Below are 16,124 nucleotides of genomic sequence, written 5' to 3'. Positions count from 1 at the left end.
CAGAGTTATCTTGTCATGAAAGCATGAAATAATCCCAATACACATTCCACTTGTTATGAAAGTGATAAATTATCACAATACCCAGGTATCGTGTTATGAAAGAGAAGAATAATCGCGATAAAAAGTTAACTTGTTATCAATGCCAAAAAAAAATTAAATGAATATTTAACTTGTTATGAATTCCAGAAATAATCGAAATAAATAATAAACTTGTTATGAATGCCAGAAATGAGCGCTATACACAGTTAACTCTTTATGAAGGACAGAAATGACCACAATGAATAGTCAAATCCTTATGAATGCCAGAAAGAATCACAATAAATAGTTAATTTGTAATGAATGTCAGAAATAATCACTACAATTCGTGAAGTTGTTATGAAGGCCAAATATAATCACAATACACAGTTATCTTGCTATTAAAGTCAAAAATAATCACATTACACAGTTAACTTTTTACAAATGCCAGAAATAATCACAGTAAATAGTTAACTTGTCATAAAGGCCAGAAATAATCTCAATAAATAGTTAACTTGTTATAAAGACAAGAAATACTCTCAATAAATAGTTAACTTGTGATGAAAACCAAAAATAATCACAATAAATAGTTAAGTCTTTATTATGGCCAAGGATGTTCAAAATAAACAGTCAACTTTTGATGAAGGCCAGAAATATTCACAATACACAGTTATCTTGTTATGAAAGTCACAAATAATTACATTACACAGTTAACTTGTTATAAATGCCAGAAATAATCACAGTAAATAGTTAACTTCTCATAAAGGCCAGAAATAATCTCAATAAATAGTTAACTTGTTATAAAGACAAGAAATACTCTCAATAAATAGTTAACTTGTGATGAAAACCAAAAATAATCACAATAAATAGTTAAGTCTTTATTATGGCCAAGGATGTTCAAAATAAATAGTCAACTTTTGATGAAGGCCAGAAATATTCACAATACACAGACAACTTTTTATGAAAGCAAGAGATAATCACAATAAATCACAATAAATAGTTAATTTGTAATGAAGGACAGAAATGACCACAATGAATAGTCAAATCCTTATGAATGCCAGAAAGAATAACAATAAATAGTTAATTTGTAATGAATGTCAGAAATAATCACTACAATTCGTGAAGTTGTTATGAAGGCCAAAAATAATCACAATACACAGTTAACTTGCTATTTAAGTCTGAAATAATATAAATAAATTGTTAACTTGTTATAAAGGCCAGAAATTATCACAATACACAGTTATCTTGTTATTAAAGTCAAAAATAATCACATTACACAGTTAACTTGTTAGAAATGCCAGAAATAATCACAGTAAATAGTTAACTTGTCATGAAAGCCAGAAAGAATCACAATAAATAGTTAATTTGTAATGAATGTCAGTAATAATCACAATAAATACTTTACTTGATATTAAGGAGCAAAATTATCAAAATAAATAATTAAGTTGTTATGATGGCCAGAAAATATTACAATAAATAGTTAACTTTTTATGAAGAACACAAATAATCAAAATACACAGTTAACCTGATATGAAAGCCAAGAATAATCGCGATAAACAGTTAACTTGTTATCAAGGTCAAAAATAATTTCAATAAATAGTTAACTTGTTATGAATTCCATAAATAATCGAAATAAATAGTAAACTTGTTATGAAGAACAGAAATGATCATTACGCACAGTTAACTTGTATGAAGGCTCCCATTAATCACAATACACAGTTAATTTGTTATGAAGACGAATTATAATCACAACACACAGTTAACTTGTTATTAATGTGAGAAATACTCTCAATAAATAGTTATCTTGATATGTAGGCAACAAATAATCACAATACCCAATTAACTTGTTAAGAAAGTCAGAAATAATAACAACACACAGTTACATTGTTATAAATACCAGAAATAATCCTTGTAAATAGTTAACTTGTTATGAAGGCCAGAAATAATCACAATACACAGTTAACTTGCTACGAAGGACTGAAATGGTCACAATACACAGATAACTTCTTATGACGGCGGGAAAGAATGACAATAAATAGTTAACATTTTATGAATGGCAGAAAGAATCACAATAAATAGTTAATTTGTAATGAATGCCAGAAATAATGACAATACACAGTTAACTTTTTATAAATGCCAGAAATAATCAGAGTAAATAGTTAACTTTTGTTAAGGATAGAAATGATCATAATAAACAGTTAACTTGTTATGAAGGCAAGAAATAATCACAACACGCAGTTAACTTGTTATAAATGCTACAAATCATAACAGTAAATAATTAACTTGTTATGAAGGCCAGAAATAATCACAATAAACAGTTAACATTTTATGAAGGCCAAAAATATTCACAATACACAGATAACTTCTTATGAAAGCCAGAGATAATCACAATACACATTTAACTTGTTATGAAGGCCAAAAATAATTAAAATAATTAGTTAACTTGCTTTAAAACCCATAAATATTCACAATACACAGTTATCTTGTTGTGAAAGTAAGAAATAATCACAATACACAGATAATTTGTTATGAAGGCCAAAAATAATATCAATAAATAGTTAATTTATTATGAAGGCCAGAAATAATCTCAATAAATAATTACCTTGTTAGGAAGACAAGAAATAATCGAAATAAATAGTTAACTTTTTATGAAATTAAAAAATAATCACAACACACAGTTAACTTGTTATGAAGGACAGAAATGATCACAATAAATAGTTAATTTGAAATAAATGCAAGAAATTAACAATAAATAGTTAACTTGATGTGAAGATCAGAAATAATCACAATAAACAGTTAACTTGTTATGAAAGCGAAAAATAATCACAATACACAGTAAACTTGTTATGAAAGAGAAGAATAATCGCGATAAACAGTTAACTTGTTTGAAGGCCAGAAATAATCTCAATAAATAGTTAAGTTGTTATAAAGTCCCGAAATAATCGAAATAAATAGTTCACTTGCTATGAAGTCCAGAAATATTCACAATAAATAGATATCTTGTTATGAAGGCTATAAATAGTCACAATAAATAGTTAACCTGTTATAAAAGCCAGAAATAATCACAATATAGTTAACTTGGAATATATGCCAGAAAAAATCACAATAAATAGTTAACTTTTTATGAAAGCCAGAAATAACCACAATAAACAGATAACTTTTTATGAAGGGCTGAAATAATCACAATACACTGTTAACTTGTTACGTGGGCCAAAAATAATCGCAATAAACAATTATCTTGTTATGAAGGTCAGAAATAATCACCGTAAATAGTTAACATGTTATGAAGGCCAGAAATAATAACAAATCACCGTTTTTTTATGAAGGCCAGATATAATCACAATACACAGTTAACTTTCTGTTTACATTTTTACTAACTTTTAATTAATTATTTTTGTCACGTAATATATATGATATTTATTAAAGATTCTGATATACAATATAGAATGGTACGTTGACACAATGAACTGGTTAGTTAATTTTTAATAAGCAACCTTATGACACTGAATTGTTGTTTCTGCAATTTCTTAAAGTTGAATATGCCATTGAATAATTTGATGTCGTTTTAAGAATCAATAATAAATTAATAATTTTGTTAGTTTCTTTTCTGAATTTCGCCTGAATCTACATGAGGGCTATCTGCGCTAGCTGTCCCTAATTTTGCAGCGTAAGACTAGAGGGAAGGCAGCTAGTCATTACCACCCACCGCCAACTCTTGAGCTACTCTTTTACACCAATGAATAGTGGGATTGACCGTCACATTATACCACCTGCTCGGATGAAAAATCGAAGTTGTTTGGCGTGATGGGGATTCGAACCCGCGACCCTCAGGTTATGACTAGAGTGCACTAACCGTGCCGGTTCTCCTTAGAGGTGGAAAAAGACGCAAGTATTAGGTGTTGAATGGGTGGCGTGGTCACAGAACTTTCACATTCTGGACTACAATTAGAACTTAAATTACGAACTTCTATTCGTCTTTGTGTTAAGCTAAACAAAGTGTTTCAATGAACAGTGGAATCCACTGTTTAATTATACACTCATCGTTTCGCTTTACAGTTCCTTCAGAAATGTTTAATTGAATAAACACAAACACAACTGACAGTTCTAAAACCAGTTCCGATTTATGTTTGAATGGAACATTAAGAGTCCAAGGTCGTTTTTTTTTTCAGTACCAGAAAGTCTTAGACATCACGCAGAGGTTAAATAATGTTCGTTGTTTACTGTTAAACATACTCAATGGGTTAAAAATGTTGTTCACGATGAAACGTGAATAGTAACATTGTTGTAAAGCTGTGATCGGATATTTTAGTCTCAACGTTTCGACTACATGTCTTCTTTAAGAGATAATCCCCTGTCAAAGCATTCATAGCCTCCATTGTGAACAATGGGCTCTCTGTGCTCTGCCAACCGCGGGTATTGAAATCAGAGTTGTACAATTATCGGCTCTCAAATATATCGCTGAGTCAATAAACAGAATATGGAAGGGCATAACTTTTAGATATAATAAAGGATAGTGCTAGCGAAATGAAAATTAAGAAAGTCGTGAACTGTGACAAAATGTTATGTCCTCTAGATTAACACTTAATACTTTTACACTGTGAGGGGGAGTGAATATAAGTAAAGTGGCTTACTCATACTGTGATGACGTAATCAGAGTGAATGTGGATCAGAAAGTATCTCCCGGAATTAGTCGATCTGTGTGGTGTAAGGTTGTTATGGACAAGATATATTTTGTTACTTTCGACTGATTAATGCTGAAGGCTTATATTTGTAGAAGTCGAGTTTGCATACCTGTAAGGGAACAATTCAGATAGTCCATTGGCTTTGCGCTTAAAAACAAACACACAATACTAACCAGCACTAAAATAAAAATAATTTATCGCTATTAGCCTCTAAATCATTACATTTTATTTAAGTTATATTATTAAATATTTATTTTTATTACTGGACCTTTAACCCATAAAATATTTAGAAACATAAGATCACTGATTTTGAAAGAAAACTAAAACTTACCAGTTCTTTCACTGTGTGTGATAGACGAATGTAATATTTTGTGTCCTTTCTTCTGAGGTTAGGTGACCACTGGATACCCTTGGTAAGTTTCATTACACCAGCTATTCTGACCACAGTTGTAATACTCTGTTGGGTATCGTTAAATGTTGTTGTTGGATTAGGTGTCGTGTTCAATGATTTATCTTTTTCAAGGGAACTAGTTCTATTTATAGGTATTTTCTTAGTCTTTATATTTGAGTCTTGTGTTAAAAGTGAGTTATTCGTTCTGACAGTGGGTGAGGTGGTGGCGCCATCTATAAATAAATTATGAGTATTTGGAAAGTTCTTTGGCGGGGATGAAGTTGAGTAAGATCCGGGATTTAAGGTTTTCAGAGGGTCTGTAAAAGATGTCGAATCTTCTAACAAACCACTTCTCAGTCGGTATTCGTTCTCCGGTGGAGTGTTAAAGAAACGTTCCGTATTTTTCTGGTGATGTGTATCATCATAACGTGTGGTATTATTGAACTTATGAGTAGTTTGGTTCGTTCTGGTTCCATCAGCTAGATATTTTGAACTAAGGACTTCTTCAGGTATTCTAATGTTTGGGTTTTTATCATCTACTCTATCGTCGTACCTGGTTGAGAAATGGTCTATGTTTTTAGTAGTTTCGTTAAGATACGACGGCTCATAAGGATCCACAGAAACGTCAGTTCTAGTTTCAATCTTTACAATATTCCCCTGTCTTGCTGTTGAAGTTACAACACTAATAAGAAAACTGATGTTTCGTGTCCAGTTATGTACTTCAATTGCCTTACTTTTATTTAAGATGTTCTTTAAAGGATCACGTGAAAGGTCAACTTCTGAATTAGGACTGACGAGCTCTGAGAAATCAGCTGTCAGACTTTTATACAGATCTGGACTTCTGGTAGATAATATAACAGATTCGAAATCTTTTAATTGTTCCCTTAAATTGGCACTTTGGTCTGTCTTATTTTCTTCAGTTACCAAAGTACCAGCTTCAGTTATGAGAGAGCTGGCTTGCATGTGACCAGGAAACAGCCAATCCTGATTCTGACCTGAATTTACGTTATTACTGGTTGTTACCCTAAACTCTTCTTCATACGTAGTGTAGTTTAAATCTAATCCACTTCCGTCTTCTCCTGAAACAGTATATTCTGTTGCATTCTCTTCAGTTTGATTATCGTCCTGATATAACATTTTCTCTGTTTTATTCTTTACCGTGGACGACGACTTGTTTTCACTAGCTACCAGTTGGGGGCATTGTGTATGTGCCATTAATCGGGTCTTCGTGCGCTTCTCCAGAGACGAGAAGAGAAGGTGGGACAGTATTAAGAAAGTCACTAGTTTTATGGTTGATGACAGTTACGTATGGTATGGTTACAGAAAACTGACTTATGTTAACCTCAGATGTGATGACGCCACTATCACTTCCATCGTTTCGTTTTTGATTATTTGTTTGTTTTTGAGTCTGTGGAGAAACCTGTAGAGTAATTATTCTTCTATTCTTCATGAAACGTATTTTCGAGTGGTTCTTTAAACTCGGTTGCAGTCCTTTGATTGGCTGAGCCGTTGAAGAGTCATTGGTTAAGACACTTGACCAGTTCGTGCCATTTGGAAGTGTCTCTGTGGCTGATAAACCTTCTAAAGTGCCAACTGTAAGTCTGTCAGTTTTGAAAGAAAGGCCATCCCTGGTTTTGGCAGACCTCTTTTCACACCTCTGATCGCTGCATTTGTTTCCCACCACTACGCTGTCTGTCTTGTCGTCAAATATATGATCTACTCCAACTGAATTAATGGGATTAAGAGTATAGATCCCAGTTTTATTCATGACTACTGACGGAGTATTCGTAAACCTTCTCGAAATGTCTGGCTGTTTCCCTTCGATCTCTGTTTAAATAGGATCCAAAAGAATTATAATTAGACTTAGGCTTAACTACAAACTCGTTATTACATAGACTTAGGCCTAACTACAAACTCGTTATTACTTAGACTTAGGCCTAACTACAAACTCGTTATTAAAACAATCAAGAAGAGAGATATAAACATTTATATTTTTATTTGAATCATGTTGTAAATAACAAAATATATTAAGTATTTTTCCCCAGCCTTGCAGTTGGTGATAACGTTATTTATGTTGGTCAGTTAATTACCAGAAATATTGTCGCTTTCGCCCTTCCATAAGAGCGTGTAAGAATTATTTACACCTTTTAACTCATGCTTAAGCCTATCATATATCTCGTTACATACTGATGTAATCAGACTTCCCACGTAATTAGTATTAAATTATCAATGATACTGAAACCGTTGGACAAACCCTTTCGGTAAGCTTATTATGTTTTCGAAAACTACTAGGTTTAATTAAACGTTATAATAAAAAGTTAACACTTATGGTATGAATTATTCTATAGACAGTTTACACATATTTATCAAAGCCTGACATGACCTTGTAGTTAGGGCGTTCGACTCGCAATCTGTGGGTGTCGGGTTCGAATCTCCTCATCAAACAGGGTTATTTGTTCAGTCATGAGGGCGTTATAACAACCAGCCAGACCAAATATTCGCTATTAAAAGAGTAGCTTAAAAACTTACGGTGAGTGTTCCTGTAATTTATCGTCCACGGCCCGGCATGGCCAGGTGGGTAAAGCAACCTTCGGATTACAGGTTCGAATCCTCGTCACACCAAATATGCTCGCCCTTTCAACCGTAGGGGCGTTATAATGTTACGGTTGGTAAAAGAGTATCCCAAAAGTTGGCGGTGGATGATGATGACTAGCTGCTTTCCTTCTAGTCTTACACTGCTAAATTAGGGACGGCTAGCGCAGATAGCCCTCGTGTAGCTTTGCTCGAAATTTAAAATAAACCAAACTATCGTCCAGCGCTAAAATTCGGGGTTCTATTACCCACTGTTAACATAGCTACTAATACACTTTATATCTGTGTGAAGAAAACACTACTACTACTAGGGTACTTTTTCTTAATGTGAAAGAAGCAGTCCTAATATAATTTATCTCTGTGTGAAATAGGAAGTAGAAAAGATACTTTACATCCGACAGCCGTAAAGTACGCTACTATCATAACATGTGAAACACATGTAGCACCCAGCAGATGGCTTTGCTATAAGAAAAACCCCACACCCCGACATGTAGCATCATTTTTAATTTTAATTCGTTAGTTACAGAAATAATATTTAAATAGACGATGCAATTTTCTAGTTAGGTGTGACACAGATATAACTCAGTACTTTTACAGTATAGGAAGTTTCTTTAAGATTTTCTAAACTTTTCCTTTCGAAAGATTCTTGAACAATATTCTATCCATGATGCCACAAGTGAACTGACAGTTATTACATAAACAATATTTTATGATCATAGTTCCCTGGATTTTTAAAAATAATTTCTTACCGTGATCTATGTTCTATAGATTCCAATCTAGATACCGACACACGGACACAATAATTCATCCTCGTGTTTATTGGTAAAGAAAACTTCCCGAAAAGCATTTCTTGTATCATGTCGGGTTTATCAGTCTCATTTCAATCAACTGATTCTTTCAATCATTTATAATATATTTTTACCCTGAAGTTTTGTCAAAACCTTCAAAATAACATAGTGACTCAATTTAACAAAAAAAGGGAGTTTATATGGAATGTAAATCATATATTCTATTTGAATTTTATTCGTGGCGTCCATCGGGAGGTCTGCGGGGAATTTACGGAACTTAAAATGTTACAATCCAGCTTTTGATTCCCTACGGTGGAAACGACAGGTGTAAGTTTTTCTAAAAGAAACAAATTTGTTTTGTAACAACAAAGAGCAGTTTCCGGATGTCTGAAACAATCATCTCGAACAGTTACCAAAATAAACCAAAACAACACATAGTTTCGATTAATTTATATTTGGTAAGATGCTAACGTACAAGAAACAGACAAAGATATCATATATGCAAAAACGGCTCGTTTGGGTTGGGAAAATATTTTACAAAAGATATTGAGTTTCGACCTCAGCGTGAAGAAACAAAAACTAACAAAAAATGGGTTTCAACCTTGACAAGAGAAAAAAAAACAACAACAAAAAACAAAAAATGGGTTTCAACCTTGACAAGAGAAAAAAACCAACAAAAAACAAAAAATGGGTTTCAACCTTGACAAGAGAAAAAACAACAAAAACAAAAAATGGGTTTCAACCTTGACAAGAGAAAAAACAACAAAAAACAACCAAAACTGGGTTTCAACCTTGTCAAGAGAAAAAACAATAAAACAAAGAAATGGGTTTCAACCTTGAGAAGAGAAAAAACAACAACAAAAAACAAAAACTGGGTTTCAACCTTGACAAGAAAAAAAACAACAATAACAAAAACTAGGTTTCAACCTTTACAAGAGAAAAAACAAAAACAAAAACTGGGTTTCAACCTTGACAAGAGAAAAAAAACAACGGGTCTTCATCTCACCATTTCTTAGCTATTTGAGTTAAAGTACAAACACATGATTACAAGGATTTATTAGTTTCTAAAACCCGATATTCTATAATCTGTAAATTATTATATACATATTTTAATAACAAACCTAAAGTTTCCAGTTCTGTTTCATTTAAGTGTTGATAAAATGTTCTTGTTTGTTGTTTGTTATGGTTGATAATTTGTTATAAAATTACAAACCTATAAATTCAACATTTTACCTTCAAACATTACGTTAGTACTCTTAACGTTAAAAGTATTTTTGTTATTGAGTTTTATGACTGCGCACTCTAAAAGTGGCGTAAATTATAGATTCTGTCCAATAGAATCATCTTTGTTTTGTAATTAACTAAAAATAACTAGTCTCTATTGATGTAGCTCTTTAGATCTCCAACATAAATATCCAATATCTACTGGAGTAGTTCTTTAGATGTTCAACATAAATAACCAGTAACTCTTGGTGCAGTTCTTTAGATCTCCAACATAAATAACCAATATCTACTGGAGCAATTATCTATATGTTCAACATAAATAACCAGTATCTGTTGGTGCAGTTATTTAAATGTTCAACATAAATAACCAGTGTCTGTTGGTGCAGCTCTTTAGATGTTCAACATAAATAACCAATATCCGTTGGTGCAGTTCTTTTGATATTCAACATAAATAACCAGTATTTGTTGGTGCAGTTATTTAAATGTTCAACATAAATAACCAGTGTCTGTTGGTGCAGCTCTTTAGATGTTCAACCTAAATAACCAATATCTGTTGGTGCAGTTCTTTAGATGTTCAAAATAAATAACCAATATCTGTTGGTGCAGTTCTTTAAATGTTCAACATAAATAACCAGTATCTGTTGGTGAAGTCCTTTAGATCTCCAACATAAATAACCAATATCTACTGGAGCAGTTCTTTAGATGTTCAACATAAATAACCAATATCTATTGGCGCAGCTATTTAAATGCTCAACATAAATAACCAGTGTATGTTGGTGCAGTTCTTTAGATGTTCAACATAAATAAGCAGTAACTGTTGATGCAGTTGTTTAGATCTCCAACATAAATAATCAATATCTACTGGAGCAATTATCTATATGTTCAACATAAATAACCAGTATTTGTAGGTGCAGTTATTTAAATGTTCAACATAAATAACCAGTGTCTGTTGGTGCAGCTCTTTAGATGTTCAACATAAATAACCAATATCTGTTGGTGCAGTTCTTTTTATATTCAACATAAATAACCAGTATTTGTTGGTGCAGTTATTTAAATGTTCAACATAAATAACCAGTGTCTGTTGGTGCAGCTCTTTAGATGTTCAACATAAATAACCAATATCTGTTGGTGCAGTTCTTTAGATGTTCAACATAAATAACCAATATCTTTAGTTGCAGTTCTTTAAATGTTCAACATAAATAACCAGTATCTGTTGGTGCAGTTCTTTAGATCCCCAAAATAAATAACCAATATCTACTGGAGCAGTTCTTTAGATGTTCAACATAAATAACCAATATCTGTTGGCGCAGTTATTTAAATGCTCAACATAAATAACCAGTATCTGTTGGTGCAGTTCTTTAGATGTTCAACATAAATAACCAGTAACTGTTGATGCAGTTGTTTAGATCTCCAACATAAATAACCAGTACTTACTGGAGCAGTTCTTTAGATGTTCAACATAAATAACCAGTATCTGTTGGTGCAGTTCTTTAGATGTTCAACATAAATAACCAGTAACTGTTGATGCAGTTGTTTAGATCTCCAACATAAATAATCAATATCTACTGGAGCAATTATCTATATGTTCAAAATAAATAACCAGTGTCTGTTGGTGCAGCTCTTTAGATGTTCAACATAAATAACCAATATCTGTTGGTGCAGTTCTTTTGATATTCAACATAAATAACTAGTATTTGTTGGTGCAGTTATTTAAATGTTCAACATAAATAACCAGTGTCTGTTGGTGCAGCTCTTTAGATGTTCAACATAAATAACCAATATCTGGTGGTGCAGTTCTTTAGATGTTCAACATAAATAACCAATATCTGTTGGCGCAGTTATTTAAATGCTCAACATAAATAACCAGTGTCTGTTGGTGCAGCTCTTTAGATGTTCAACATAATTAACCAGTATCTGTTGGTGCAGTTCTTTAGATCTTCAACATAAATAACCAGTACTTACTGGAGCAGTTCTTTAGATGTTCAACATAAATAACCAGTATCTGTTGGTGCAGTTCTTTAGATGTTCAACATAAATAACCAGTATCTGTTGGTTCTGTTCTTTAGATCTTCAATACAAATAACCAATATCTGTTGGTGCAGTTCTTTAGATCTTCAACATAAATAACCAATATCTGTTGGTGCAGTTCTTTCGTCGGTCCTATTGGTTGTTGTCTACTCCGATGTTTGTTTGTTTTGTTTCCAAGGGAGGTCTCAACTTGTGATGTAATTATTATTCCATAGTTGTTAGAACCATGAATTTCTCTATAAGTATGAGGTATGGTAGTTCCCAACACTTCGTGTATATTTAACCACGTTAACGAACGACACATGTCGTATCTTTAACAACCTTCACTTATATGGAGCGTTTTATATGAGGAAACAAAATCCATTTAACTGGTTATTCTACATATGACACTTGAATGACGTGTTCTACATATCACACTTGAATGACTTGTGCTGTATGTATTACTTAGAGTGCTCTTGGGAAAACACCTCAAATAACGCTATGGTATTCACTTTCCATTAGACTCAGTCAACTGTATTAAATATCTTTGTCTTCTTTACTGGTTTTCAAATAACACTGAGTCTAATTATTTACTAATTACAATTTTTAAACTAAAGTCACCACGGTCACAGTCTGATATGCGTACTTACCTTCTGAGAAAGCACGGTCACAGTCTAATATGAGTACTTACCTTCTGAGAAAAACCTGAAAGATTTTCTGAAAACAAGGAGATTTTAAGATGTTTACATCTAGAAACTTAGATTAAAATTAAATATAATTAAAACTCGCTGAGGTTTTAGTTTTGTTTGTTTGGAATCAAACCCAAAGCTACACTATGGGCTATCTGTCCTCTGCTCACCACGGGTATCGAAAATTCGGTTTTTAGTAATATGAGTCCGCAGATATGCCGCTGTGTCATTGGGAGACAGAGAGTTTAGTAGTCTTGCGTGTGTTACACCTGTTATCTTTCACCACTGATTTATAATATATTTCTCATGCATCGAAATGAAAGACGAATTTATCAGTGTCACAGTCGTTGTTTACCTGTCATTAGAGGCCCGTCTTGGCCAGGTGGGTTAAGGCGTTCGACTCGTAATCTGAGGGTGGTGGGTTCGAATCCCGGTCGCACAAAACATGCTCTCCCTTTCAGCCGTGAGAGCATTATAATGTGATTGTCAATCCCACTATTCGTTAGTAAAAGAGTAGCCCAAGAGTTGGCAGTGGGTGATGATGACTAGCTGCCTTCCCTCTAGTCTTACACTGCAAAATTAGGGACGGCTAGCACAGATAGCTCTCGTGTAGCTTTGCGCGAAATTCAAACAAACAAACCAGTCATTAGTGAATCTTTTTAAAGGAGGAAAAAAATTATCCAGATGGTTAGAAGATAAAAGAGATTAAATTGTTATCGCTTCAGATGACCGTTGATAACGTAATTATCTTCCGTTATGTCTCTGGTCACAAAAATAGTTTTCAACAAACCTTTTAGTTTTATCTGTTGTTTGTCGTCTTTACCTGTGACCTTTTAAAATCTAAGCATCAAAAGCATCTCACCTATAGGTACGAATATTGATCTCGTGCTATTAGCGAGACGTCACGTGATTTGTTTTTCATTGCTATACTTGAGGTATATGGAAACAAGATATTATCAAACTACTCTCTCCCCTTAGAGAACCTTTTATGTAACTTAAAATCAGAGATCAAATATCCAACTGACTTGTCAACGCTGGTAGGTAAAAGGGTTTAGGTTTATTTATACTAAAAGACATTCGATAATAAAACGCCAGATTTAATTTATCTGGAAAGAGTATTATGTCTCGGAACAAGCCATAAATTATGCCAGTTTCTAGGAAGTTGAGATGGGCATGGTTATAAAAGAAAACGTCTGGAGCAATATCTACTGAAGCCTGTATTTCGTCTATCAGATATAATTTAAGTAAGGCAGATAAGAGTAAAACCTTCACTGTCAGTCGGTCCCCCAAAAAATTAATAATATAGTTGAAGGGATATTATTCATGAGGTTAAAGTAGTAATTGTGGTGAATTACAGGCCTTTACCTCACGCCGGTAGCTCATCGTTAAGTCAATAGAATTAATAATATAGTTGAAGAGATTTTATTTATGAGGTTAAAGTAGTAATTGTGGTGAATTACAGGCCTTTATCTCACGCCGGTAGCTCATCGTTAAGTCAAAAGAATTAATAATATAGTTGAAGGGATATTATTCATGAGGTTAAAGTAGTAATTGTGGTGAATTACATGCCTTTAACTCACGCCGGTACCTCATCGTTAAGCCAAAAGAATTAATAATATAGTTTAAGGGATATTATTTATGAGGTTAAAGTAGTAATTGTGGTGAATTACAGGCCTTTACCTCACGCCGGTAGCTCATCGTTAAGTCAAAAGAATTAATAATATAGTTGAAGGGATATTATTCATGAGGTTGAAGTAGTAATTGTGGTGAATTACATGCCTTTACCTCACGCCGGTAGCTCATCGTTAAGTCAAAAGAATTAATAATATAGTTGAAGGGATATTATTCATGAGGTTAAAGTAGTAATTGTGGTGAATTACATGCCTTTAACTCACGCCGGTACCTCATCGTTAAGCCAAAAGAATTAATAATATAGTTGAAGAGATATTATTTATGAGGTTAAAGTAGTAATTGTGGTGAATTACAGGCCTTTACCTCACGCCGGTAGCTCATCGTTAAGTCAAAAGAATTAATAATATAGTTGAAGGGATATTATTCATGAGGTTAAAGTAGTAATTGTGGTGAATTACAGGCCTTTAACTCACGCCGGTACCTCATCGTTAAGCCAAAAGAATTAATAATATAGTTTAAGGGATATTATTTATGAGGATAAAGTAGTAATTGTGGTGAATTACATGCCTTTACCTCACGCCGGTAGCTCATCGTTAAGTCAAAAGAATTAATAATATAGTTTAAGGGATATTATTCATGAGGTTAAAGTAGTAATTGTGGTGAATTACATGCCTTTACCTCACGCCGGTAAAAAACTCTAAAAATTGGGTTTAAATAACCGTGGTAGGTATAGCACAGATAGCCCACTGTGTTGTTTTACGCTTAAAAACAAACAAAAATCCTCTACGTCATTCAAAATGAATCACAACCCGGTATCTATGAAAAGATAGATGTTTCTTCACCAGATTGCCCCTGAAGAAGAAAGTTTTATCGCCCCAAGACGCTCGGATTATACGATTATGATCATTTTCTGTTAAGACTTTTTGAACCTACTCTATGTTTCTAACGCTATGAACTACTACCTACATCATTTTGGTAAGGGCAGAAGACTGTGGTTTTGTTTTTGTACACACGAAGTACGTTTTTTGTTAATAACTATTTGTATCAGAATGCTATTACTGAGGACCCACGACGAATGATCTAATATTATTAATTGTTTGAGACAGAGTGTTTGTAGTTAATTTTGTACTGTAACGATAGTTGATAATCTACGAATTTGAGTTGAGAATTTCAAAAACTCATTTCTACTTTTACTTTATAAATAATAAATATAATTTTAATTAGATTATTAAAAGTTTTAGGGGTAACTAACCCACAGCCAGCCGGAGACTGTAACTGTGGGTAGGGTTTCGGGCGTTGTGGGTTTTAAATCACAAATTCTGGCCCTAAGATTTTCCTTGATAACTGTTTTATTTGTATAATGTCTGATATACCAGCTATTGCCGCACAGCATTCGTTTTAAAATTACAGCTTTTGTAGTGACCTGATTGTCGGATAATTCTGTTTCACTCTTGTTTAAGCATTTATAGTTTTATAGAAACTTGGTTTGGTTTAATATATTTATTCTGCATTGTTACTCAGGGCGAAATATTCGATTACACACTTTGAGATGATACGGCAAATTCGTTAGATTTGTGTATTCCTATTTACTCAGAATCAACAAAACATTACTGGTTTATATGGTTGGTTAATTTTAGTTTTATTTAAGTCTTTTCTAATGACAAAAACGATGATCCGAGACTCGAGGGTTTCATCATTATATAAACCATCTTTACAATTCTAGCTTATGGCATTTACGATAAGTATCTACACGCTTTATTAAACTTTCACAACGTGGGGGAAGACGATTTTTCCAACTATGAACTTAAAACTGGCAAGCTGTAGTAAAAGATTCATAAAATGGATGCCCAATCGCTTCTAGAATGTAAACTTTACTGACAAATGTATCGGTTATTCTACGAGTTTATCTAGAGGCTTGTGAACGTTATATTACGATTGTCAGTGGCTGCGTTATATTACGCACAGGTTGTGAGATCTAAGCGGAAAATAAACGACTTATCTTCCACGTGGATTACGATATACAGTTAGAAAGATAAGTGAATTATTCAGGTTTTATCATTAATTCTTTCCACGTAATGAAAAGTAATAAAATTAACTCCTTATA

General features: G+C 33.1%; 1 protein-coding gene across 1 annotated transcript in view; it reads right to left on the bottom strand.

Moving 5' to 3' along the window:
• Positions 1-6,259, bottom strand: part of LOC143237570 (uncharacterized) — a 41,404-nt gene extending 35,145 nt beyond the window's left edge. The window contains exon 1 of the mRNA XM_076476975.1: positions 5,029-6,259. Within this exon, the coding sequence (XP_076333090.1) occupies positions 5,029-6,225 (1,197 nt within the window). The 5' untranslated portion in view covers positions 6,226-6,259. The remainder of the gene's footprint in view (positions 1-5,028) is intronic.
• Positions 6,260-16,124: the final 9,865 nt, after the last annotated feature.

Source organism: Tachypleus tridentatus, chromosome 13 (assembly GCF_004210375.1).
Source record: "Tachypleus tridentatus isolate NWPU-2018 chromosome 13, ASM421037v1, whole genome shotgun sequence".
Taxonomy (NCBI): Eukaryota; Metazoa; Arthropoda; class Merostomata; order Xiphosura; family Limulidae; genus Tachypleus; species Tachypleus tridentatus.
Note: the sequence above shows the minus strand (reverse complement) of the source record. Positions and strands in the feature narration are given on the sequence as shown.